Raw genomic sequence first — 27,995 nt, 5'->3', positions numbered from 1 at the left:
ATTGACTAAGTCCCACGGTAAGCCCAAGGGGGCTTGTGTTATGGGTACTCAGACAACGATATATATATAATATATAAATACTTAAAAATACATAGAACGCCAAACGATATCAGCCTGTCAGTTAGAACAAAAAGTTGAAAGTTCCGAACAACTGATTGGGTGATATCGTGCGGCGAACTGGTAATCAGTGGGCCCCTTAACTTACCCTTAGACTTTGCTTCTTCTTCTAATTTTTCTGCTTCCCTGGCAGATCTGAACCTATAGAGAAAACAATGATGATATACAGTGTGGAAAAAATTTACGGGCCATGGAGGGAAAGTATTTTAAAACCTTAAGTTAGCTCATTTTACTTAAATGGGACATTCTTTTATTTTTTTAATTAAAGAAACGAAATTCCATTCAAAGATTTTTTTTAATTCGCTTCACTTGTCCGGAAATATAGACAAACCAAAACTCTGATTTAAACTTTTAAGATTTTTACACAATAATATTTATCTAGGAAAACTTTTAATCGGGACTTAGTCAAACCAAAATTGTCACATAAAATAAATTGTTTTTAAAATTGTACCTAGTCGGCTCATAAGTTCTGTCATATACATAGTATCAAATAAAATCAAAAGTTTAAGTTTATTCCGTATAATTTGTACAGCGTTTGAAAGCTTATAAACTAGAGAATCTAAATGTATAACATTTATTCAAAATGACCGCCATAATTATCTACACAGGCTTGAAGTCTTCGTGGCCAGTTGTCAATGGATTCACGCACCACTTTCATGTCGATATTGGCCACTGCCGTAGCAAGAGATTTTTTCAGCGAGTCTAGATTTGCATGAGGTTTTGAGCACACCTTTTCCTCTAAATACTGCCATATTTTATAGTCTAAAGGATTAAGATCTGGGCTAGAGGAGGGCCAATCTTCATGCCGTATAAAGTCGATTTTATTGGAGGCGAGCCAGGCTTGTGTAGACTTTGCCTTATGGGCTGGAGCAGAGTCCTGCTGGAAAACCCAATGCTGGTTTAGAAACATCGTATGGGATAGTGGTTTCACAATATTAGTCAACACCGTGTCTTGGTACACTTTGGCACTAGTTTTTACTCCTTTCTCACAAAAATGCATACTAGTGACGCCCGCATAAGAAACTCCCAGCCAAACCATCACAGATGAAGGGTGATGACCTCTTTGAATACGGGGAATGCTATTAGACGCTTCTTTACTATTGCGAGCGTACACTCTATCATTTTGTTTATTACAGTTTTCTTCTATGTCAAAAATTTTCTCGTCCGAAAACAGTATACAACGGTGCTTATTTTTAGCGTACTTCTTCAATAAAGCTTTAGATCTTTTAAGCCTTAAAGCTTTAAGCCGACCATTGAGAAGATGGCCAGTTTTTCGTTTATAAACACGAAGTCTCAGGTCTTGATTAAGCACTCTTTTCACCGTGTTTTTGCTCAAACCCATCTGGAGGGCCATAACTTTTTGTTTCCTAGCGGGATTTCTGGCAATGCGTGCCCTAATTGCTTGTACAACCGCTGGAGTCCTAGCTGTACGCGGACGACCGCTTCTTTTCTTGTCATTTAAACTAGAGACCTCACTGTATCTTTCTATGGTACGATACACAAATCTTAGAGAGAATTTTAAATTTTCAAGTAGCTTAAAAAAATTTGTCGGCGAGTGACCACAACGATATAGTGCAATTATTGCGGTACGGCTATCTTTAAGCGTCCACTCCATGTTGAAGAAAACAGAAAATTGCAAAATTATACTACTCAAATATTTAATAAAGATTCGAAATTCAAATGCAGAACGGTTTTTGTTTTAGGAGTTCCAAATTTAAATTTTAAAGGCCAGTGACAGAACTTATGAGCCGACTAGGTAATGTACCTACTGTAAAAGTGCAAACACATGACATTTATAAGATTCTAGATATGATGCAAAGCAACTACAATAATGAAAAAGGACTATGCGTCAAAATGGTCCAAAAAACAACAGAGTTGAAAATTAGGTCATTAGAAAGGTACTTTCTATGTACTTCATTTCGTTCTATGGGCACCAAGCGGAATTCCATTGCAGAACTGAGATATTGGTATTTTAGTCAAAATGTCGACACCCTTATTACCTAGGCAATAGAGTCCCCCGCCTGGCGAGTGCGGCAAACCATTCGCCGTGCTCACCCGGAAGTGCGCGAACATCTACCCTGCAGCAATTAATTTACTTACTTGGACTCTATTGCCTAGATAATAAGGGTGACGATATTTAGACTAAAACGCCAATATATAAGTTCTGCAATGGAATTCCGCTTAGTGCCCATAGAACAAAATGAAGTACATAGAAATAACTATCTAATGACCTAACTCTCATTTCTGTTGGTTTTTGGACCAGGCTCCATACAAAGTTGCCCATGGTCCTTTATTGCCAGAAAATACAGACAGATGTTGCTTCCATATTCATAATACGTATAAAAATGAAGCAGGAATGGATGTTACTTCTTTTTGATTTAGTTCTAGATAGTTTTTTTTTAGTTCTGACATACCTCCTGCCTCTTTGCTGGTTCATCTTAGCCCTTGGAGCGACACCATCAATAGCCATAAAGAACAGCTTCTTCGGTTTAATGATTTGGAACAGTATGCCCAAATAATGGAAGATATCTTGGAAAATCTTCTCTTCCGTTATACGGAAGTGAGGGTTGGAGTCGTCCGGGTGTGAGCAGTTGTGGATGATACCATTCATGTCTAGGTACATGTTGTCAAAGTCTGGTATCTGAAATATTTTATATTTACTAGTACAGTGCAAGGCAAAAAGATCTATCTTAGGATATTTTAGAATTAATTTTCAAGGTATATTCCGCCAGAATGACAACTGCTGTTGAGGATGTGACATGTGTGGCTGTGGCAGCAATAAACTGCATAAATCAGTATGTATTAACTTCTTAGCTTTATCAAAAGGATTGAAAAAACAATGTATCAGGCATTTTTAGTCATTTAAGTCTCACAGTGGCTGCTGGTCTCTGCTAAAACAGGTCAATCTAGTAATTTATGTATTGTCACTTTTTCTTGCTTAATATGCTATTATTAATATTAACATGCAGTCTCTACAACAGCCTCAGAAGAGAGAAACTACAGCAGGATCCATTTTCGTTTATAAATAATTAATGTATTTTAAATTTTAAAGAAAAGTACAAAAGGCTTAAGTGTAAGGCCTGAATAGATGCTCAAAGTGGAGTGTTCGGCAGGGTTTGCAGCGTCGCGTCGGGCTCACAAATTGCAAATGCCATGCAGAGTTAGCTTGGTCTAATTCTACTACATACATATACATATTAGTTATTACTTTTGAGTAACTACTAAGACAAAAATGAAGACATTTTCAAAGTAATTTTCTGTTGTAATAGTGACATGTAAGGTGCGTACGTATTTGAGGCAGCCTCGGGTCGAGGCAGGCACGGCTCCCCTATTTGCTCAAAACTGTACGCGCCTCACGCGCCGTGAGCCAGCCAGGGGGTTGGTCTTGTGACCGTGCTCAAAGGCACCTCGTGCTCAAAGGCACCTCAGAAGCTGTTATCGCGTCCGACGACGCCAAACATAAACACATCATCACGCGCATCTCGCCGCTCGGGGCGAGCATGCCTCGGGCCGAGCCGCTCAAATGCGTACGCAGCTTTAAGGTCAGCATGGAATATATAGGTGTGTAATATATAGGTGAGTCAGCACCAGGCCATTTAATATGTGAAATAATATAGCACAACTTCTTTGTAATTATAGTATTAGCACCTTATATTAAAAGTAATTGCTAAGAATAGTAATTGGTGTTGTTTTCATTTGCTATGCCAGTAAAAGTAGTAATACAAGCCAATAAATTTATAGAATGACATTTTTATGTACACATGTACATTTCTTGGCGGCATATGGCATTCCGCCATCGCCAGTTCTCTTATAGATGAAACAATTTGATTTTAGTATGATTATTATAATTACATTTTTATTCATAACTGTCCCCTAAGGATTTAATTTACTGCTTGTTGTGGTCATTAATTGTCAAAATGATACCAAAAAGTTGAAATATATTACATTCTGCTAGTTAAATTACCTATAAATAGTATCTTATGATTGTTACTGCATATCATTTTAAGCTGGCCATACACACTTGGGTAAGCCTGCGCAGACTGCACAGGTAAAACGGAGTGTGTGTGGCATTGGACTGTGCAGTTTGCTGTACAGCTTTACCTGTGCAGATGAACTGTACAGGCAAAACTGCGCAGGCATACCCTAGTGTGTATGGCCAGCTTTATACAACAATAAGATAAGGACAACTCGTTTATCAGCAATATAATAAAAACAACAAATAGATTCTCACCTGATATTGTTTGACAAGCTCATTGAGGCAGGGATACCTCTCACTGGTATACCTGAAGAACTTAGGAACTCCCATGGTGATAGGTTATGATCAGCAAAAAATCTTTTTGCTTATTATAGTTTGTGTTGAAATACTGATTCAAGAGTTAACCTATATAACAATCACATATTTAAATTTACACATCTGCAGTAGTGTGTTTCAGGATCTGATTGATAGCCGTTGGAGTTTCTGTAGAATAGAATAGAAATTCAGGTGTTTTTGGCCAAAAATCTATTCCACAGCAATCAAAGTCGCTGACCTGCAACGCAAACAGTACATACTGTTATTTTGTTTAAAAACCACTAAAACTTTATACCTACATAATATTCTTTTTATGAATTATTCATTATTATTATGAATCAATGAATAAACTATCGAACACTGAGTATACTATACGCTAATATATTTGAAATTTTTAAGTACATTGATGCACATTGATGGATTGTGCCGTGTTGAAAAATTGGCTTGGTTATTTTAGGGTATTTGGTTGGATTGGATGGTTTGGTTTTTGATGGTTGGGACCAAAGAGTAGTATAATATATGTTGGGACTTGGAAAATATATTATAAAGACCCTCCACACTCATGCGCGAATCACCGCGCGAAGCCGCGAACGTGAGTGTGGACTTGTGGAGTCTAGTTCGTAATCAGCGATATCGACTCCACACTCGCGTTCGCGGCTTCGCGCCGCGTAGTCTGAGGGTCTGGAGCGACTTTACTCTGTACCAAAAGGACCCTCCAGACTATGTGCGCGAATCGCGGCGCGACTTCGCGGAGAGAACATGTCGCGACGTTGACGTTTGGGCCCACACTCATGCGCGAATCACGGCGCGAAGCCGCGAACGTAAGTGTGGCGTCGATTTCGCAGATTGTTCACGCCTAGTTCCCCGTTTTTTGTCGGTTTATTAGCCCGCGTCAAGGGAGGCGCGAAGCGCGAACTGGCAAGACGCCACATTACACAGTATTTTGACTCATATGTGGCAAGACAAATAATAAGTATATTATATAAAGCGGCTATATTTTACGGTTTTACAACAAAACAAAATGGAAAAATAGCTAAATCACGTATGATGCCATAGATAAATAGCAGTTGAACTCGATCAGCTGATGCTTTTCCGCCATCTTGACGCGAACCAAACTTCGAAATAGCATATATGTCATTCAAACTCACGCTTTTTTAACGCGCGTATGGGCCTTACTGGGATTCAGAAGGTCGCTCCACACTTGTGCCACACGAAGCCGCGAACGCGAGTGTGGAGCGAGCGTCATAAATCTGAGAAATATAGTTTGTCAAAGGACTGTCTCGTTTCAAACATAGACAAAGAGAATTTTGTCTTACACTAGTACTAGCACCCAAAAGAAAAGGATGAGTATAGTTTTTTTTTGCTCTTATTTACTGACAATTTAGTTTCACCAACTATAGACTCCACACTCGCGTTCGCGGCTTCACGCCGCGATCCACGCACAAGTGTGGAGGGCCCTAAACCTTTGATTTAAACCCGGGACCTCCTCCTGCTTTGCAGGCACTAGGCAGCAGGCTGTACGTCTGGCAAAAAAGAGTAGAAATTAAAAAGTAGCAGCACTGTAGTGTCGTCCCATTTTTCAAGATTGATTTGAAAGGGACGACACTACAGTGTTGCCACTTTTTAATTTCTACTCAGTTTTGCCAGACTGTAGGCAGTTTGCAGGTTCATCTTTCATTAGCCAGACACCATGAATCTAGTATAACTGGATCGGTCATGAGGAGTGGGGGAAAATGACCGAACGGGATAGTCTTATGTATCTTTCAGTAGGAGTAGCAGAGAAAGCGCTGTTATTGTTTGTCCTTGTCATAGTTTCACTTTTCCACCGCTGCCACAACCGAGGTTGTGGCAAACAAATAAGTACGTGACATGTCATGTTTGTTCGTTGCTTGTTTAATTATCGTTGTTTTGTATGAAATTGTGCTTTCCCTTATGAAATATAGTGATGGTTAGCGTTTTGAATGCTTGAACCTTGATAAAATACTGGTGAATTGTTCTGTAATCGGCTGTAATAGCCGCTCTGAGCAAAAATATGAGATCATAACCTTTCACACGTAAGTACGGTATTTTACACCTTCCTCTTAACGCAATATGTGAGAATAACATCGTAAAATTACGTTACACTCAAAGCAATGTAGAATCAAACGATTTAAATAAAAATATCACAATTATTTACGCAAATTAACAAAACATTATTTGTAAAATTATCCGCCCAAATTACGTAGGTAGGTAGGAGTCTGAGGTCAGCCATCTTTAAACTTCTTTTTAATTTAGCTGCATAACAATCATGTTAGGGATACCAGATGAAAATATCATAATTTTATGGGTAATTTTGACCTCGAAGTTTTTTCGTACTTCTAATTCCAAAAAATAAATAAACAAATGTTGTGAAGATTAAATGTGGTGTACATTAATTGGTGTGATTGCGATTTGTGATTTCTTTAAATTAAAACCCATAATACATTTTATTTTACGTTTTATTTACTAAACATGTTTAGTTTTGTACCACCTGCGCGAATTATAGGAGGTATTTCATTGTTTATACGCCTAAAAAGAACGGCCCATTGACATTTTATTTAACAATTTTTTAATACCGTCAAACAAGCTAACTTTGCCTCCAGGGTAATCGCCCCAACGTGATATCAAATATTGGGGTGATTTTTGCCAATATGGTATCCCCACGTTTATGACGTCATCTATGTCTATCCCTTACGGGCGCACGCGTATAGCTGGTCTATGTAATGCTAGGTCTATGCCAGACACCGACCAACTATAGTTGGTCAAGCAAATCTTGCCAGTAGAAAAAGGCGCGAATTTCGAAATTTCTATGGGACGATATCCCTTCGCGCCTACATTTTTTTAAATTTGCCGCCTTTTTCTACTGAAAAGATTTGCTTGACCAGCTATACGGACTAAGCTAGGCGACCGTGATTTCAGTCTAACTTGGACAAACAACCATGTTGATAAAAGTAAAATACAGCTGGGTACTGTCAAATACAATCTATTAAACAATTGTCACTCAATTGTTTAGGTTGTGCTTGTGCTGTGCGTGTGTGTCTTGGTTGCATCGAGTCACAGATTTCGAGTAAATTCTTTTAATCGGTTATGTTTGGAGTAGAGCCTCTAATTGAAGTGCTATCTCAGCCGCCGTGGGATAGTCTTTGGCTGCTTCTGTTCTGCAGCTTGATCGACGGCATAGCGCCAGGGGTGTTGATGTTTTGGGTCTAACCTCCGCATCATTTTATCTGAACATGGAGGGCGACGAACTCGGTAATGAGCTCGTCCGATTAGACGGAGGCTTCTTGGTCGATGACGAGACTTACGTTGTTCATTCAGACGATGTACTCGGTAAGCGCGCTATACTAATTATAACAATTAAATGTACGAATGAGTTAATTGATAAACATAATGCTACTGTTTAATTAAGTTTAATCAATTTCACTTAGCATAAATACCTTCCTTAAAAGTATTAGCTGTCATCTGACACTTGAAATTGGATTGTTACTACTATTCCATAATGGGGTATTAAGCCGGTAATATAGGAATTGATCATATATGGTTTTGTAGATACATTGTCTATTGTTCCTGTTTCAGATCAAGAAGAGAATAATTCTGACTCTTGCATGGGCAAACATGCACCACTTAGGGAACAGGACAGATTTTTACCCATAGCCAACATTGCAAAGATTATGAAGAGGGCCATTCCGGAAAATGGAAAGGTAATGTTCACTAAAAACTATAATCTGAGACAGTCTCCCATAAAATTAGTGTGCCTAATTTTATCCAAATCTGTTCATTCACTGCACTTTGAGTAACACCTAGTAGCTGGTATGTACTAAATATCTAAAGAACTTAAAAAATATGATGATTGACAAGTATTACAATAAAATAGAGGCCATTAATTAAAATAGATTTTTGTTAAAAGTATTTTTAATTGCTTTGATAGGTATTTGATCAGGGTTTGACAAAAAAGATATTTTTTCAATTGCATTTCAGATAGCTAAAGATGCCCGAGAATGTGTTCAAGAATGCATCTCAGAGTTTATTTCATTTGTCACTAGTGAGGCCAGTGACCGTTGTCAGGTGGAGAAGAGAAAGACCATAAATGGGGAAGATGTCCTGTTTGCTATGAATACACTGGGTTTTGACAACTATGTGGAACCATTGAAACTCTATTTGAAGAAATATAGAGAGATTGTGCTTTCTCCTGTAAGTCAACAATTTGCTAGGAATTTTTAGTTTAATTTTGGGGATTGCAAAGTCCACTTGTGGCTGTTATGCTTGGGAACACTGGAAAAGAATAAAATTTGTAATACTTAGCATTGTCATATAACACTTTTAAGCATTACCATGTTACTGACAATGTTTCCACTCAGCTTGGTGTCAAGTTTTTTTTATCTGGATAGCTAATTGTACGTTTATAGTATGTACAACATATTTTTTATATATGTATGTATGGTAAATCTAGAACTTTATGAATACTTACATGGCCAGATTTCCTCATAGGCCCACAAGGCCCAGGCCTAGGGGCCCAAGCAACCTAGCAATAATTTTGAGATGAAGAAGGGGGCCCCACTAAATTCTGCTATACCAAGTGCCTAGTGGCCCTAGGTTTCTGAATCGGGGCCTGAAGTCTTAATCCTCATAATTTGATTTTTACAGGTAACAATTCAGAAAATTAACAAAACAATAGTGCTGTATGAAGGTAAGAAAACTTTTACAGATAAAACACATTCAAGGAATTCTAATTATCACTATTGAAATATTTTGTTGCTCACATTTATTTAAAATTATTTCCTCCCAGATGGAATACCAGACCAGGCCGAGAATGACAATGAGACACAGACTGAGACCACAGTGATATACACGTCATACCCTAAAGGCATGGACGAGTTCACACTGGGATGAGATATGAAAACTCAACTTATCAAGTTAGCTAAGGGCCATGCAGACATTGTAGCAAATATTGAGTGTACACCACAAAAGTGCTGGTTTCAATTTAACCCTTTGATCGCCACGCTTATCGCGTGCGGCGCGTCATCAGGAACCTTGACGGAACGGGTCAAACACAAAACTGTGTTCACGTCTTTCCTGTAGAAATACCCAAAAGTTAAGGGCTGTAAAGGTTAATTTTCTTATTTAACCCTTATCCACATGAAAAAGGAGGTAAAACTGTAGGTACAGGTTTGCTGACCACAAGTTTTCTCTCTTGTGAACAATAGTTAACAGCTTGTGGGCATGTAGGTGACGATTTTATCATACTTATTAAAAGGAGTGCCTTTTCATGCGGATAAAAGGGTTAAATAAGAAAATTAACCTTTATAGCCATTAACTTTGAGTATGTCTACAGAAAAGACGTGAACACAGTTTTGTTTGCTCCGAATGCACAAAGGCTGTAGTCGCGCGCGTCAGTTGACGTCTAGCGTCTTGGACGGTCAAAGGATTAATAAGATGTTGCAAAAGTAACTAGATGAAAAGTAGTATTGAAATCCATAAGATTATCACAAATAATTGGTTACCTAAAAGCATTGTCAACTGAGATATTTTCAAATGATTTCTTTTATATTTTTCATCTTTACAGGTTAAGTGGAACTTTGATAATGATTGATGACTGTATGTAAAGATGATTAACATAGTACCTGTTCAAAAATAATATGAGTGAGTCAAATTTTTATTCTTTCATCAGCAATGATTGTTGTAGCAATACTGATTCTAAAACACGTGGATCATGTTTTTAAAAATAAAATAAAATTTAGCAAACAATATTATTTATATGTAAATTGCAGTGATATAAACTGACACACTACTAGTAGGTATAAATATTTACGACGTTGTTTTGTATACTTAACATTTCTACTGCTGTACTTACCTACTAAACATTTTATATTTCTTACTTTCTGATTATTCTTGTAAAATATAGGAACTTGAAAGCTTTTTTACGTAAACTAAAACTGCCTCTAAATTATTGTTTTAATCTCATTTGTAATGATCCAAAAATATTTAGCAGACTATTCTAAACCTACATATTTTTTACTGATGCTAGATTTTTGAAGAACAGTAAAATTCACAGTAGACGTTTACCTATATGGTGGAAATGCAATTTTTTTGTCATACAAAATATTCTACTTTTGCGAAGTGAGTCAGTTGACCTACTCGAGTTTTTTAAAATTTCCACTAAAATATTTTGTATAGTACTTATATTCATTTAACTCAAACGTTTTGAAGTAGCTGTTAGAACTAGTGATTACAGTAGAGCCTAACTAATCTGGAGTCCCGATAATCCGTCGATCACGGTAAACATAAACAGGACGAACGCGAGCCGCGCGGAACGGAGTAATTTCACTTTGCGAGAGTATAAAAGCCCGTAACCAGAAAGAGTGTTTATCCGTTTTTCACTTCGAAGCAATATGAATTGAATAATAATATTAAATTTATTTATTTTGAAATAAAATCCTATTGCTAACACGTAAATTTTACTTTAATTTATTCATTGATGATTTTTGGACGCTTAGGGAGGTAGCACATTATATGCAGCGATTCAGTAGCGCTGTAGAATCGTGTTTACTTGTGCGAGGGTATATAACATATGACCAGCGACAGCATCGCAAGTGTATCGATACTGTATCGCGGTTGCATCGCTGCAAAAAGTCGCCGTGTGTTAGGTACCTTCCTTAGGAAGCAAACGACATTATTTTTAAGTACTTGGTAATCCACCAAGTGTGTATTTTGCCTATCCAGATTGGCATTGTCTTACTGTAATTTATGTTTGTGTGTAACTGGCTATTTTTATTTACAAACGTAATTTATAACAAGATTTAATTTAAGTATTCTTTCTTCTTTAAGTATAAATAGACATTGTATTGTGGCTTCAGGAGTTTTCTTTATTCCCAATAACTTAATAATTAAGATTAGGTAACAACGTATTTGTGAAAATAACTGGCAATAGAATAAATACTGAGGTACGTAATGCAGGATATTAATCAACAACGACCATAATTCATATATCAATTTAATTAATCACATAACAATATAATTGGACGGATCAAATTATCATAATTATTAATACTTACATATATAAATATAAAATCATTCTCTAAACTTATCTTTAATATAGCTAGGCAACGGCATCAAATACAAAAACTTATTCAGCAGCATAATGCCAACACTGAACGCAAAACTGATTCCCAAATTGAATTCCATGTTCATATCTCCAGTTTGATAAATATCTCCGGTAAAACTCCTTGACGTGAACCTTTCTGCTAGGAACGCTTTTCCGTTAGCATATCGACAGTTCGCATTCGAGTTCGTGTTCAAACTGGAAGAGGTTTGAATGAGGTTGGTGATGGCCGTGCAGTTTTCCGAGTCGCTGTAGGGGAGAATGTTGAAGTGCGGCTGTTTGAAAACGTTCTGGTGCAGGAAGATGGACGCGTAGCGTGTGTGGGTTATGTAGGTTAGGTAGTAGAGCCAATCTTCGAAGCCTTTGTAGGATCTGAGAAAAGAAAATGTTTCGATCTTTAAATAGGTAAGTAAATACGTTGGTTTATCATTTAGTGTCATATCGGAATTCCGAGTTTAAGAGTTCAGTAGAATCCGCATATAATGACATTGAAGGGAAGTGACAAACTCGCCATACTAAGCGGTGGTCATATAAAAGCATGGTGGGTTAACTTCTTATTTTTGTAAATTTTTCCAAATTAATCTCAAATACCTGTGAGAGATGAGTTTTATTAACCTTGTAGCAATTATTAACTTGTCACTGAGAATCATAATTAAAGCAACTTACACGCCATGCACGTACAAAACGTCCTCGCAGGGAAAGACGTGGGGACGGCCACGAAAAGCAGCGAAAGTGTCAGTATACCGGACATAATTTCATGAAAATAGAATTTATAGGTCATAGTAAACGATTTGTCACTATAAGCGAAGTCATCTTATCCGACTTTGTCACCAAGAATTTTATATGAAAACCAAACTTCGCACAGTAATTACGTCATAGTAAGCGGATGGTCAGTATAAGCGGAGTCATAATGCACTATTATGTCGGTAAACCTGCTTATACATGATACAGTGACGAAGAATTGTTCACAGAACCAGGGTCAAACAGAGTAGAAAAGTACGGTAGGTACCATTTGGATGGCGTGGCGACACTATCTTGTACTTGCATAGGATTGCAATTCCCTGTTCTTGCCTCCGATACAATTATTAGGTCACTTTTTAGGTGCTTAACAATTTCTGATTTGGTGTTAGGTCGGATCCGGCGTTTTCATATCGCACCAGCCAAACTAATTTGAGCCTGCTCATCAGGCAAGGTATGTTTATTTATAATTCATAAAATGTTACCTGAGCACTCCGCTAGCCAGCATAACGTAGACGCACGTGATGTAAACGTTGACGATGCCAGCGATGAGGCCGTTGCGCACGAACATCATGACCGCCATGGCTTGCTGCTCGGCGTACACGTGGCACGACCACAGCACGAGCGAGAAGTATAGGTAGTCCAAGCCTTCTGTTAGGTCGGCTAGAATACTGAACACAGAAAAAACGAGTAGCGATTAACAACAACATACCGACACAAACACACTAAACAATAGGTATCTCATAGAAACAATGAAATGCCATGGCAAACCATGGCACTGGTGTTTTGTGAGTATCTAATTTTACGTGTGTATCAGAAGATCATGTATGAACAGGAAAGAATAAAAGATAGTTCCTACTTTATTTAGAAAAGTAGCTGGCAATATTTTTCACCTACATGATCCCTTGGTTGTTGCATGAGCTCATTATAGTCATGCTTCAAGAAAAGGTTAAATTTACTTACGGATAAATGATGGCAGCGGACGCGAAAGTGCTGATAAAGGAGAAGGGCAAAGAGACCAGATTGCAGGACAACAGCAAGCTGGCCCCGCTATACAGCCCTTCCTGAGATTCCTGGTAGTAACGCGTTCTGTAGGGGCCATCTGCAGTAATCAATAGTAAAGATTGAAATGGGTAAGAAATACAACTGCGAGTCGCCGTGCAGGTTCTGTCAGTAAAGAAAACAGGTAGACAAGCACGTCCTATATATCCCGTCCCGGAACACTAACTTCCTCAAGAAGAGATCTTGACATTTACTTAACGGAATCGGATAGAAACAAAAACAAAGGGTAAAAACTTACATAAACAAATCGTGTTCATAATGCTGATGAAGTAAGTTCCAACCATCGCGTTGAATATTAGTCCGCTCTTTGTAATGAAGGCCCTTTGATAATCCTGCAAGAACAAGTAACGTATTTTTTATTTATTTTAAATTAAAGTAATGTCCTGCGAACCGGGTTTTTAGGTTAGGTTTACAGCATTTACATAATTTTACCTTCGCTTCAAAGTAGAAAGCCCATAATAACAAGAAATACAAGGGCAAGGAGAATAGTCGCATGAACATTTGCTTCAATCCGTTTTTCTTTAAGTTAAATATTGAAGCCAGCATTCGCCTGCAAAGTAAAAATAACAAAAAGTATATATTAGGTGAGTACGTCTCAGCGTTACATATTACGACAATAACTACATTAGGAAGTTACTTACACATACAACATCCATATAACCTTGGCGCCGCTAGGTTTGCCATATCCTAGCTGCATCTTATTAGGGTTGATGATCCGATGCTCGTTGACGTTGCCCTGCATGATGGCCTGACCTTCCAGTTTGAACTTCTCAACTAGGGCTGCGATCTGGTGGTTGGACTCTATGAAGCGTTCGCGAGAGCGTCTGTCTACAGTTGATAGGCATACTGAAAAAATGTGTTGAAGAATGAGTCAAAGGGAGCATGAATTAGAAGAATGAATGAGCCCTACGAACGTATCGGTGTTCTACATTCTACAGGGAAGTTTAGCATAGTTTGGGACAGGACGAGACAAGTTGATGCCCGATGACTGTGATTATAGAACTAGGCAGAATTAAACGTAGATCCTTACGTAGTTGAACACTAGCATGACACTTTTTCTCAAGCTTCTCTTACAACTAAACAAAACTGTTTTCCAGAAAACCCTCTCAAAATAAATCATTCTGGCGTTTTCATACAGAAGGTAAGATTTTATTTAAATACCAGCGTAAATTTCTTCTTACATCTCCTTAGACCATCGTTTCAGCTACTTACAATAATACATCAGTGGGTTCTCGAGCTGCGGGCAAGGGAATCCAATGCTGCCAAAGTAGTCGAGCAGGTTTCTTGTGGGTCCAGCGTACACCACGTCGCCCAGGCACAGGTACACCACGCGATCCAAAAATGGAAACACGTCTGTAACAAATAAGGATTTCATGTTAACCTAACCAGGTGTTGATACTGTATATATGACTAACACAGTCGCACGTAAACTGGTCGACGAAGCATATGTACATCGTTGTAGTACATCGCATTGGGGGAGGCAGTTCGCTGTAGTGGGTCACTGGGGTACAATAATGGTTGAATACAATTGTCTTGTATGTTGGTGATCAAGTGCCGATCAATGGTTGTTGTTTACCTAGTTAGTTCCTTTCATTGAATGTCAAAATATAGCTATTCTTACCAGATCTCGGCTTCTCCATAGTAAGTATGATGGCTGTGGAGTATTTCTTGGCTGCGTTAGACAATATCGAGATCACCAGGTATGTGTTCAGGGGATCCAGGTCCCATGTCGGTTCGTCTAGTAGCAGTATCACTGAAATATTGACATATTGAAATTGTAATGTAATGTTGATACGGAACTATTCTTCTTGAAGTGGATAAAAGACTCGGGTTTGCAACTTCCAGTTGTGCCCAAATGCACATATAACTCAAATAGGCCATAAATGGTGCCATAATTGGATTGATAAGTAAAATGGGTGCAACACATACATGGATCCCGAATGAGTTGCACGCCGATAACCAGCCGTCTGTATTCGCTTTTCGTTAGGGTAGTCACGCATTTGTGCGCCACCTGCGATAACGCCAAGTCCGCCATGACTTGCTTCACTTTAGAGGACTTTAAATATCCGGAAACCTAGAAGAAAATAATAATTTAGGGCTAGTTGCATCAAAGCAGCTGTACCGTTAAGTTGCACCAACTACAATTAGCGGACTGATCAACGTCACTCAGCAATGATTGCAATGAACTATGAAACTCTCATAAAATTTTGCGAACTTTGTAACGATGGCCGACGGTTTGGCGCAACCGTCCCTAGAAGCAACTTTGCTTTACGTATGTTATAGATATAATGGGTTGTAGACTACTCTGAAGAATTAAGAAGAAAGTGTCAAATGGCGGTCCAGAGCGCAGCAGTTTTTAAAATGATTATATTTTAGAGGCACTCTTAAAAGAATGTGGCCTTACCTTAGTCAGCGACAAAGCGGACTGATCAACGTCACTCAGCAATGATTGCAATGAACTATGAAACTCTCATAAAATTTTGCGAACGTTGTAACGATGGCCGACGGTTTGGCGCAACCGGCCCTAGAAGCAACTTTGCTTTACGTATGTTATAGATATAATGGGTTGTAGACTACTCTGAAGAATTAAGAAGAAAGTGTCAAATGGCGGTCCAGAGCGCAGCAGTTTTTAAAATGATTATATTTTAGAGGCACTCTTAAAAGAATGTGGCCTTACCTTAGTCAGCGACAAAGCGAGAGTTTGCTGGACGCTGAGCCCGGGAAGCAGCCTTGTAGAGTGGCGGACAAGAGCGCAGCAACTCTTGAACTGTTCCTCTTCTAATGGTACTCCTTCTAGAAGAATGTGGCCTTTCGAGGCCACTCGTCGGGCGATCACATCCAGGAGGGCGCGTTTGCCACTGCCTAAAAAATAGTAAAAAGTTAAGAGGCCGGTGTCGATTTTAGTCGCAAAAATGTAAAATTGATAGATTTTGTCGGTGAAATTGTACACCTTTTGTTACCTAATTGAAATAACAAGTACTGGTTTCTATTAGCGCATCTTCTTATCTTACCTTTTATCAGATCAATTTGTTGAAAACAGACTCACTCAATTAGTAATGTTTGCTTTTCTGATGGACGTTTAGGTAAACGCGCGTAAAGCACTGATTTTGTCGCTCTTATTTGTAAATTTCGTAAAGTTTGGACTGCTAAACATGGTAATTTTGTATTACACATATCCTGTACTTGACGTTTATCAGACTACGTTTTTATTATTACGACTTTGAAGTAGTGTAAATGAAAGTTAGACGAAATCAATTTTCTCCAGAAATTACTTCAAAACAAGTGACAATTTCTCTGAAAATCGACTTAATTTCAACTTAATTTTGATACTTAAACAATCTACAACATTTGTTGAAACTATTCTTATACATCAATTTGTATAATTTACTACCATAAATTTTTGATGAATTTTTAAAAACTGCCCCTTCTTTTCATATATTACCTGTGACGCACGCTTGCGATCTCATTATTAAATGGCAAGATGAGAAGACGTGCTAATAGAAACCAATACTTGTTACTTAGATATTACGTAACAAAACGTGTATAATTTCAACGACTAAATCTATCAATTTAATTTTTTTACTCTAAAATCGACTACGGCCTCTTAAATAGAATTTAGTCATCGCCTCCCGCTTGATACTTTGTCAGATAATAGTTTAGATGCTATTGTGTGAATAAAAAATCGTCAGCCGATTGTATCGCTGTGGAAAGACCGTCAGCTGGTCACATGAACATGTAAAAAAAAAATATTTTTAGTCATCGGCGTAATCGCCTCCCGTTTGATACTTAGTCAGATGATAGTTTAGATGTTATTGTTAATAAAACAAATCGTCAGCCGATTGTATCGCGGTGGAAAGACCGTGTTACGCGTTTCGGTGGCTGCCATTCCTTAACCCACCAACAGAGCGGCAGCTGACGTTCACGAGGGTTCATCATACATAGCCGTTAACCGCTTTACGAGTTTTCGCCCGGGAGGCGATGACTGACGAAATTTGCGCCTGGCTCGCGATCTATAGTGATCACCTTTCCAGCACACGTAGCTGACGTAGCAGTAGATCATGCATGTCACGTTCTAACAAGTATGTAAGTGCGAAAGTGACGGGCATAGTGACAGGCGATAAAAATGGAACCATGCTGCGCCCGCTGCAGGATTATTTTGGGACTCTTGCTTAAGGGGCCCACTGACTATCAGTCCGCCGGACGATATCGGCCTGTCAGTTAGAACAAAAATTTGACAGTTACGAACAACTGACAGGCCGATATCGACCGGCGGACTGATAGTCAGTGGGCCCCTTTACAGCCTACAAGCCTATATTATACTATACCTTTGGAGCCAAGTATCGCGGTGACTTCTCCGCTGTGAGTGGTGAAGGAGACATCCTTGAGAATGATGCCGGTCTTCACTCCGCCCGTGATGCGTTGGAATAAGCTCCCCGGTTCCACCTAACATATATCAACTTTGTTATAATCTATAAGTAAGTAAAGTACCATAAACATCCAAACAAAACTATCTCGCTAAAAGTGTAGATAAGGAATTGAGCTTTAAATTTTTACTTTAGCCTGTTCAACAATAATAAGGAATCATCCTATGTAAACAGAAAAGGCCAAATAACACTATTTTAAATGAAACGTATGTAGGTATTCAAAATTTCCAATAAGTTTCGCGGATAGAATAGGTACACGTAAAAATTAAAATATCATTGCTACAAAAACAAACTACGTATAATAGCCAAGTTAGCGCATCCCGTGGATTGACTATCGCGCTCCCATACAAAAGATATCAACGAGCTATTCCTTGTAAGAAAACGATTATTGGGTCGTAAAGTAAGAACCTGAAAATGTTAGTGTTAATTTACAGTAATGATAGCAACTTTATATATGTATGAACTTACCTACATTCTTTATTTTATAGAGTTAATTAAAATTAATACATGAAAAATAATACCTATGTATGTTTTGTTCATGTTTATGTTGTTAGTTAATCAGGTTTTCTTGTCCATAATATAGAATTAACCACTAAACCGTGTCCAAAATCAAATGTTATATTAAGTATCACATTGTAAATGTAAACGAAAGGCCACCAACACACAAAACTACTTAATCAAGTTATTAAAATAAAATTTCAACAATCTTACTTGTCCTGAGTGAAACACATTATACAACTGCAACATATAGTTCCCCCCTGCCATTTTATATCACTTTAATATTAAGTTAAAGCTTAAAATAATCGAAAAACATTTACAAATGCATTTTAAAGCAACACACCCGTCCCCTAGTTAAAAATTGGCAAACTAACTAACTTCAAAGTTAACTTTCCGTTAAGCGACGTTGCCAGTTACACCTGTGACTAACTTCTGTTCACTAACTGTACTTAATTTTAATAGTATGGCGGAAACACGCGATTTTAGACTGTATTAGGTTGAATCTAAGTTGGTTTTGCTACATAGTAGTTTGGCGAGTTAGTTAAGGGGAAGTGACTGCTAGTCATGCTTTCTTTGAATTTAATATTTTTTCAGTTGGGACATCTTTATATTCAGTCTTAAGAAAATTTATTTACCAACAAAAACAGTTATTTAATTTGTATCTAAGTATATACGGCCACAAGGCCACATCTATAGATTTCAGAGAAGTCTAGGCAGATAGAATAGAATAATAAAATAAAAATAACGCACACCTGCTAAAATTAACGTAGATGAATGGGTATTTCTAACAAATTTACTAATGCAGTTTTATAATCAGTTTCTATGGAAAAAAAATATTTTCTTACAAAATTGGAATTGTATCGTTTCCAGTTAATAGGCATGAGAAGTAGAAATTGTGACATAATCATAAAACAGTAGGTAAACATTTTTATAAAAGTCTTAAGTTTTGACTGTATTGGCTGGTTAGATAAAAGTAAATGCTTCCCCTTAACGCCTCATTTTCCGCACATTTCCAATGCGCCGTTGCCAATAAGGCTTTTTGTCTCCTTTCCTTGCACCACACAACCATCGAACGCCCACACATATCCAACCAGCTTTATACCCATGAATTCCAATGATTAGTCTTCTCCTTCTCCCTCACTTCCATACACTAAGTCTTAGATAGAGAGGGAAGGCGCCATTGCGCAGTGTCACTGACTGCTCAGTCAAACTCGGACGCAGTAAATGGCAGCATGGTGAAAGAAGAACAATCTTTAAAAATCAAAACTAACGAATTCTTGAACTGAATGGTTATTTTCAAAGTTTTTAAAGAGACTCTTGGGCGTGTTTGAGTGCTTGGTAGTTTGGCCGGTCGATGTGTAAAGTGGGTTTCAGTGAAGTTTCTGTATTTCTGTGGACTACCGTTCGGCTTATTATTGGGTAAGTTGACACTGTTATATCTATGTGTGTTTTGACTTTGAATATTGATAGACATTTTTTATGGGTACCTACCGGTTTGTAGGTGGCATTACTTTTTATCTTGATATTTATCAAATCTTAATTAGATACCGATTTATCATTTTAACCTCTTCAGAAGAAATTTGTAGCATTTTTTTCTTGTATATGTTATCTTTATTTGCAAAACAGTTAATTATTTACCGCCAAATTAATAGTCCGTTAAATCAAAAGCAGTGATAACTTATAGCAGGTACGATTGACCCCGTCGTAGGTCAGCTGAGTCATATCGGTTTAACTGATGAGTTTGCGCTGCAAATCGTGACTTTTGCAGGAAGCTAAAAGCGTCGGCCGAGCAATAATTAATTATTTATAGGGGGTAATTTATAAATCTTACGTAGGTACATTATAAGTACCTACTACAGCCTAATACCACAGAATAAATAAACCGAGTAGAGACGAGTCAGGAGCAAAAACACCAACAACATGTGACCTGGTGACCCCCCTATGAAATAGGTACATTATATATTTTTTAAACTTCTAAACTATACTCTGGCAAGCCAGCTTAGTCTGTAGAAAATGGCACGAATAAAAAATTTGTGTGGAAGATCGTACCTTGCGCCTATTTTTTTCAAATTTGATGCCTTTTCCTACACACTGCTGTCAGCCACGTTGCCCACGTTCATATAATTGGAAAATATTTCCTTTGTTGAATCTTACCCCTCCTGTCCCTAGTTGTCCCACTTGACGGTTCTTAACTAAGATCCATAATAACCTCGTCCGTATAATTTTTGCCTGGAAGAGGTCGTTCCTTTCAGTAAACAATACTATTTCAATTGAATTAGGCTTAAGTCAAACTTGATTGACATTAACATTGTCTAATCTATCATCTTTGTGTCGAAACATGAGTTTCACATTGACATTCATCATAAAAATGATTATGAAGGCCGCTAATAAGTAACGACCCACCCACCCATTAATACCCACCCATTAATAGTAAATTCTGTACATTACTACAGAGGCCGTGAAGTAAGGGGTTGCCGGCCAAACGTAGTGAGGCCAAATAGTTATGATGCCGGCAACCCCTTTTCACGCCGAGGTATCTAGGGGCACGGTAGTGCCCCCGCACAGACGAGCAATACGAAACGCAAGCTTAGGGCACTACCTACCTTTTCTCGAAGCGCTTCGTCGTTTTTTGAACCCTCATAACTTGGGTTTGGATTACACCAGATAAACAAAATTCTCGGGATATGATAACAATAGTGGACTTATTAAGCATAAAATTTTTCAATTGCATAGCTTTTATACTTTAGACTTTATTCATATCTAAAAAACCCCGATTTCGTCACTCACTTACTCATCAAAACCATTAGGGTACTTTCTGAAGTCCTAGGAAGCTGAAATTTGGTATGTAAAATAGTCTTGGTACACAAACAACAAAAAAATTCAAAAAATTGAAATTTTTAGCCCCTAAGGGGGTGAAAAGGGTGGTGGAATTTTGTATGGAAAATCAATAACCGCTGTAATGGGGAATGATATAGAATAGTTTTCAACCCCAAAATCACCCTGTAAGGGTGAAAAGGGGGTGGAAAAGGGCGTAATCAGTAAAAAGCAGATTGTATAAAAGATGCCCCCAGATACGAAATTTCAGGAATTTTAATAGTAAATTACCCCCCCCACCCTTTAAATTAGGGGATGGAAGATTGCCATAAGTAACTTACAAAAAAAAGTGAAATAGTGAGTGTAGAGTGAAGTGTGCGAGTGTAATTTTAGTTTTGAGTTTATCACGAAAAAAACATTTGATTCTAATTCTGATTGATTCTGAAATCCCACCAAAAACATTTTATGTAAAATGTTGCCAAGACGAAACCATAAGGCTCGCACTGTCAAAAAGTTATCAGATCTTTTGTAGAGCCAAGCATCTAACTCTACAGGCCCTAACTTCACAAACTCTACACCTTAGTTAAAATACGTGGCTTGGCCGTTTTGTTACATACAAAATAGTTTATAGTGAATACATTTTTCACCTGTGTGACAGTAGCGAAACGGCCAAGCCACATATTTTAACTAAGGTGTGGAGTTTGTGAAGTTAGCTGTAGAGTTAGAAGCTTGGCTCTACAAAAGATATGATAACTTTTTGACAGTGCGAGCCTTATGGTTTCGTCTTGGCAACATTTTTTTGGTGGGAGAGTGCTTTTCTCAAACATGCAATGAAATTATAATAGGCTATTTGACTATTTTTTAAAAAAGGGTTTTAATTTATTGTTTATGACTTAATAATTACACTACATTGATATTTCCGTAAAATTTCCTGTATTAAATATAAAAAAAAAACAATGTTAAAGTTTATTTATTTTGAACGCGCCTTAAACGCTGTTTTTGCAAAGGGGCTAATCACGTGACACGCGCAAGTAAACTCAGTCAATGACCTTAGTTAATCTTATGGTTTATGTGCATTGAATTCATTATTTCAATGTAAAATGGTATATAAATGGTGTATAGTGCCGCAATGTTCAAGTACGACTATAAAAAATCCAGACAAATCGTTTGTTTCCATTCCAACGAATCCCAAAAAAAGAAAAATGTGTTTAAAACTAGCGCGAAGAGACCCAAAGAGCATTTTAGCGCATATAAATGTTTTTATGTGTGAAGACCACTTCGATGTAAGTAATATTTAACTGTAACTAAATATGGTAATTAAAGCAGCGGATTTTGTTATTTAACGAAACAAGATCTAGGTATTTAATGTATTACTACATAACCTCATAACATAGCTCTTTCAGCATTAGTAGGTAGTTAGTAGAATATTTTTTCTTTCAAATTAAAGTGCAGTATGGAGATACTATTCTCGTCATCGTATTCTACCTATATATATATTCACCAATCACAGAGCGTTCACGTCCCTGATGAAATTAAAAAAAATATTAAATTTTCTTTCGTTTATTTTCCAAAAAATAAACATAATTTACATTCAAATATAGTGAAATATACTTTATTAGTTTATTATCTTTCAGGATGACAGCAATTCGTTATATATTTTTAATGTTGTCAAATACCCTATACAAATATGATGATGATGATGATGATTGTTTCATATCCTAATGTCATAGAGTAACTTGTACTAGAGCGGTACTGTCATAGTAAATTTTGTAACCCCAGTAAATTCACTGCCATCTGTCGACACACTTTAAAACTAAAAATTAATATATATTTATAAAAATACGATAAAATGTATTTAAATATGGATAAATGATTTTTTTATTTGCATTAATTATTTTTATTATTTTGACCCATGTTATTTCACTGATATGCGTTAAAATTGTTAAATAACAAACGAAACCGTCAACGCCATCAATACGACAGTAGGCCAAAGCTAGTAGCGCCCTCCGAACGAGAATCAAATTTTCTTGATTTTCGAGGCACGTTTTTTCCTTAGACTGTATCCATCTATTACGGAGTTATATCTATCTTTGCTAATGTGATAGGTTGTTCAGTGCGTGGGGTATTTAAGGGGAACAATTTTTTTTATAATTTTTGCACTACGACGCATTAGTAGATACAGTCCTAGATAAAGATATATTTTTTATTTTATTTTTTATTAATGAGGGGTTTCTTAAAGGGGAACTAAACTTTTATTATTTTTGCGCTACGACGCACGGTACATTTCACTGCATGTTTGAGAAAAATAATACGGTCATTGCGCTAGTTTTCGTTCGGCTCTTGTTTTCGTCCACTTGACGAAATTTGAATATTAACATTAACCTACATTGCTGCACAAATTTGTACTTCTTGCAATCTTTGTTGTCTAAACAATATATGTATCTACCCAAAAAATATATTTCGCATGTAGCAAATTAAAAATAAAATATATTTGCTAATCCTTCAAGTGGACGAAAACTAGAGCATGGACGGAAACTAGCGCAATGACCCTATCATCATCATCAATCAAATCCTGCAACACCAATGAACATCGTCTGCGTCAACGCTGCAGCAGTAACGTTGCAAAAATAGGTATAACTACCTACTGCAGTCACCATCCGAATGTAACCTTAAATTTCACATCGTCTGTTTACTGTAGGGGTAACCACCCCCCCCCCCCTAAATACCCTAGACAGTACAAGTTTATTGACTTTACAAGAAAATTACTCAAATTGCATAAATTACGATGAATTGACAAAAATAAGACAATACGAGTTAACGAACTCTTCAGGATGTGACTCAGAGCCTTGAAGCCAAGAGTCGGTGGAGCGAAATAAAAATCTGCCATGTAGGTAATTTACTTGCAAAGTGTAGTGTCCATTAGGTATACCTAAATACGTACTAGGGTGGTTCACGTTTGTATGGGAAAAATTCGAACTCTAGCTAGAAGAAGCGGCACCCCCTTATTTTATTACACTTATTATGTTGTAAAATACGCCAAGTTTTGTAACCTTATCTCAACTAGGAGGTGCGTAACCACTTGACAAAAATTCAACGTTGCATGAAATAAAATAAAAAATATTTTTTGGATTTTTATTTAAGTATCTGTTTTCACATTATTTGGAAGTGTGATTTATAAGTTATTAGTAAAAAAAAAGAATTTATTTCCATTTTTTATGTTTTTTTAGGTGAAATTAAAAAAATCTAACTTGCAAAATTATAAAAAATGGGAATAAAAATGTTTTTCTACTTCAAAACTTATGAATCACATGTAAATACTTTTTTTTGGATTTCATAAAACATAAAAAATTTCAGTGGTTGAACCCATCTTGTAGTTGAGATGAAGTTACAAAACTTGGTGTAAAGTGTAACAAAATAAGGGGGTGCCCCGTTGGAAAATATGAAAAAAAGGTTTTTGAACCACCCTAATGAAGTTTTGTATTTCTATAAAGTAGGATAATAATTTAATTGCTTGGTGATTCAAGAGCTATTGAAGATCCTTAATTAAGTGATTAGTCTGTTGCTAATCGTGTAGGCGAGACTTCGGTCTTTTGACCTTACCAAAGAGCATACAACCAGTGAACCATGTCATGACTAGACCCACTGCTGTGGCGTGTTCTACGCAGTATTTAAACTTTGCACTTTGCTCATTTAATTTCATCATTATAGTTATCGCGTTGCAAGTGAATGTTAGTTACGATCTAAGTAATATTTATAGCGTTACGATTTACTCGATTTAGATCCACCCCATGCCATACAAGCTGAATAAGGTACTTAGGTACCTTTTTGCTTGTACCTTAAATTTAAGCACCTGAATGAGCAGAATGGTTTTTTATAAGGAATATTCCGTAAGATATTTCACCCATTCTGGTGCTTAATTTGAGCCCTTGTGTGGTGTGCTTAGGAGTTACCCTGTCATACGTATTAACATTGTTTATAGCTGGCTTGTCGGCGATGTCATAAAGATTAATGAAAAGTTAAAGCAAAGCACTAAAATGCTCGAATATTTTCATTGCCATACTGTTGCAGGGAGCTGTACAGCTCATAAACTTCTCATTAGCCTGTCCAATTGGCTTGACGCCATTAAGACACCTGACCCCGCCGAGACCATGGTTCCGATGAACCGTGACGTTTTAAGTAAGGCTGTAGAAACGTGTCTCAATACCGTAGTCAATATTAATGTGAACCTGAAGTTTTATGTATCAGTCAAACTTACAAAGTAATTGTATAATAAATATTTGAATATGTATATAGGAATTATAGGGATAGGGGCACCCTTCTAATAAGGATGCGATTCGAATACATCTAAGTCCAGTTTTCATTTAATGAAGCTTGTTTTGTTGACTTCATTATACAGTATACCCTATACATATACCTACATAGATATGTATTAAATTAACGCCAATAGACGTCTAGCTCAACCGGAATATGAAGCTTGTTTTGTTGACTTCATTATACAGTATACCCTATACATATACCTACATAGATATGTATTAAATTAACGCCAAAAGACGTCTAGCTCAACCGGAATATAAAGAACATAATACGTCTAGTGATGTCTAGTATACTATTACGATTGTTAAATTTCAAATCATTAGACCGTTTTTTGGCGACTTTTAGAGTAGGTTCTATATTTCCATTTTCTTTTTTAAAAGTGGAAAGATTTTTTAAAGAGTTATGGAGTACCTACATAGTTGCAGACTGAAAATTGTCTAATTAAACCTTCTTAGTGCTCATGTGCAGCGTGTTCTCGGTCTGATTGCTACTGTGGCGTCCTATTAAATATGTTTGACCCGCCCCCAGACCGTGAATTTGTAGAAAATCATATTGCTATATCATATTTTTGGACTTTTTTTGTACGTTGGTGTCTTTTTGTTTTGTCTATTTAATTTGACCAATAGTAGCTAAGCGTGTTGTGGGGTTTGGATAATAAGAAAGCTAGTTCGATTCTTTACGTTCTTAATCAATAAGTACTTGTTAGAGTTAGAGGTCGCAATTGATATGTTATATACCTACCAGTAGTTTTTCTAGTGTTAGTGTCGTAGTTCAAGTTACACAACTTAAATTCAAAATTTTAATGGCTACTTACCCTACTGTTTTATACCTAGGTATTTTTGAAAAGAGCCTATTAATTTATTATGAGAATAGTAAAGCCATGAACCTACGAATGCAGTAACCGGATTTTAAAAAACTATAGGCGATTCTTTACTTATAACTAATTAACTAACTAACCGATCGATTGCAGGCTTTCTAATAAAAAAACCGGCCAAGTGCGAGTCGGACTCGCGCACGAAGTTCCGTACCATTACGCAAAAAACGGCAAAAAAATCACGTTTGTTGTATGGGAGCCTTACTTAAATATTTATTTTATCCTGTTTTTAGTATTTGTTGTTATAGCGGCAACAGAAATACATAATCTTTGAAAATTTCAATTGTCTAGCTATCACGGTTCATGAGATACAGCCTGTTGACAGACAGACGGACAGCGGAGTCTTAGTAATAGGGTCCCGTTTTTACCATTTGGGTACGGAACCCTAAAAACGATAACTGGGACATATTGCCATTTATGTGAATCGAGATTATAACAGAAATGCGTCAGTCATATAGTTCACACACGTCTATGGACACATTCGAGTAAACGGTACCCGCCACGCTCTCTGGAGCATTGAACTTACTTACATACTCACGCTCTTGTGGTCACTCGCTTCTTTTTGGTTATGAATTCTGACGTCATAAAAATGTTCTCGTTTCGATGACTGTAGATCTTAGACGTATGGTCAAATTGTTGTTAGTTGTTCCTATAGTTCGCATTTGTTAGCCTGACATTCTTTATTGATATTAAGTCCGACTTTTAAATTAGTATTTTAATTTTGCCTAACGTAAACGCTTTGTATCAGGTAATTCAAACATAAATAAAACTTAGGGATATTAATTTATAAAAAGCCGTATGTCACATGATAAATTACGATAGTTAATAAGTAGGTACATACAGCGTAAAAAATAAATAATGGGCCTTGGAGGGAAAGTACTTAAAACCTTAAGTTAGCTCATTTTACTTAAAGGGAACTTTCTTTTATTTTTAAAAACAAACAAAACTGCATTCAATTTTTTTTAAATAGCTTTCCTCGTCCGGTAATCGAACCGACTAAAAAAAAAAAAAATACTAACTGAATATTCGATTTTATGGAACCACTTAGAAAATCATGTAAGTATCACTACATAGTATAAAACAAAGAAGCTTTCTGCTGTCTTGATGGATGTTTGTTCCTATGTATGCTTAGATCTTTAAAACTACGCAACGGATTTCATGCGGTTTTTTTAATAGATAGTGATTCAAGAGAAAGGTTTCTATGTATAATACATCAGCATTGCACCCGTGCGAAGCCGGGGCGGGTTGCTAGTTATAACTTATCTAATAATGCATGGTTTTCTAAGTGGTTTGAATCTTATCGCTTTAAAAATATAATTTCTTCACCTTACACAGAAGAACCAGATTTACGTATGTAGCGCGGTAACTAAATAAATATTACCTCAGACTGGGCTTACCATAACAGTTGACCTTGCTCAACATTTGTAGATTAGATTAAGTGGTGAGCTGACAATTGAGTTAGCTCAGGTAGTTTGCGAAACATTGTGCTGTCTAATGAGCGGCTACGCAGTGATTAATCAAATCAGATCCATAAAAGCGTTTTGAGGAATTAATTCCCAGCAAGCTTGAAATTGTTTTAATACTTTCATTTGTTCCTAAATGCGTGTTCATTCCCCTTCATAAAAAAGGTTCCACAAAAGTGTGCCGTAATTATAGACACATTGCTTTAATATCTCACGCAAGTGAAATACTGCTTCACATTCTTAATGAGCGCCTTAAGACCTTCCTCTCGAAAGAAATTGCCCG

The 27,995-nt window shown here is 37.0% G+C and overlaps 4 protein-coding genes across 4 annotated transcripts in view; 2 read left to right on the top strand and 2 right to left on the bottom strand.

Moving 5' to 3' along the window:
• LOC134743151 (5'-3' exoribonuclease 1) overlaps nt 1–4,919 on the bottom strand; it is a 37,485-nt gene extending 32,566 nt beyond the window's left edge. The window contains exons 1-4 of the mRNA XM_063676494.1: nt 4,821–4,919; nt 4,349–4,646; nt 2,532–2,758; nt 206–258 (exon numbers count right to left, since the gene is read on the bottom strand). Coding sequence (XP_063532564.1) covers nt 206–258; nt 2,532–2,758; nt 4,349–4,423 — 355 coding nt within the window. The 5' untranslated portion in view covers nt 4,424–4,646; nt 4,821–4,919. The remainder of the gene's footprint in view (nt 1–205; nt 259–2,531; nt 2,759–4,348; nt 4,647–4,820) is intronic.
• Nucleotides 4,920–7,443: 2,524 nt separating this feature from the next.
• On the top strand, nt 7,444–11,275 carry LOC134743129 (uncharacterized). Its single transcript, XM_063676470.1, has 5 exons — nt 7,444–7,756; nt 8,003–8,127; nt 8,405–8,617; nt 9,071–9,113; nt 9,213–11,275. The coding sequence occupies exons 1-5, from the start codon at nt 7,660–7,662 to the stop codon at nt 9,314–9,316; spliced, it is 582 nt and encodes a 193-aa protein (XP_063532540.1). The 5' UTR covers nt 7,444–7,659; the 3' UTR covers nt 9,317–11,275.
• Nucleotides 11,276–11,412: 137 nt separating this feature from the next.
• LOC134743086 (ATP-binding cassette sub-family G member 5) lies at nt 11,413–18,610 on the bottom strand. Its single transcript, XM_063676399.1, has 12 exons — nt 18,461–18,610; nt 17,651–17,768; nt 16,003–16,187; nt 15,255–15,399; nt 14,947–15,078; nt 14,538–14,678; nt 13,967–14,171; nt 13,758–13,875; nt 13,564–13,657; nt 13,227–13,365; nt 12,749–12,934; nt 11,413–11,897 (listed from the first exon to the last, which is right to left on the bottom strand). The coding sequence occupies exons 1-12, from the start codon at nt 18,512–18,514 to the stop codon at nt 11,495–11,497; spliced, it is 1,920 nt and encodes a 639-aa protein (XP_063532469.1). The 5' UTR covers nt 18,515–18,610; the 3' UTR covers nt 11,413–11,494.
• An 825-nt stretch (nt 18,611–19,435) lies between these two features.
• Nucleotides 19,436–27,995, top strand: part of LOC134743082 (ATP-binding cassette sub-family G member 8) — an 87,767-nt gene continuing 79,207 nt past the window's right edge. The window contains exon 1 of the mRNA XM_063676392.1: nt 19,436–19,666. The gene's annotated coding sequence lies outside the window, so the exon portion shown is untranslated. The remainder of the gene's footprint in view (nt 19,667–27,995) is intronic.

The sequence above is a fragment of the Cydia strobilella genome, chromosome 7 (assembly GCF_947568885.1).
Source record: "Cydia strobilella chromosome 7, ilCydStro3.1, whole genome shotgun sequence".
NCBI lineage: Eukaryota > Metazoa > Arthropoda > Insecta > Lepidoptera > Tortricidae > Cydia > Cydia strobilella.
Note: the sequence above shows the minus strand (reverse complement) of the source record. Positions and strands in the feature narration are given on the sequence as shown.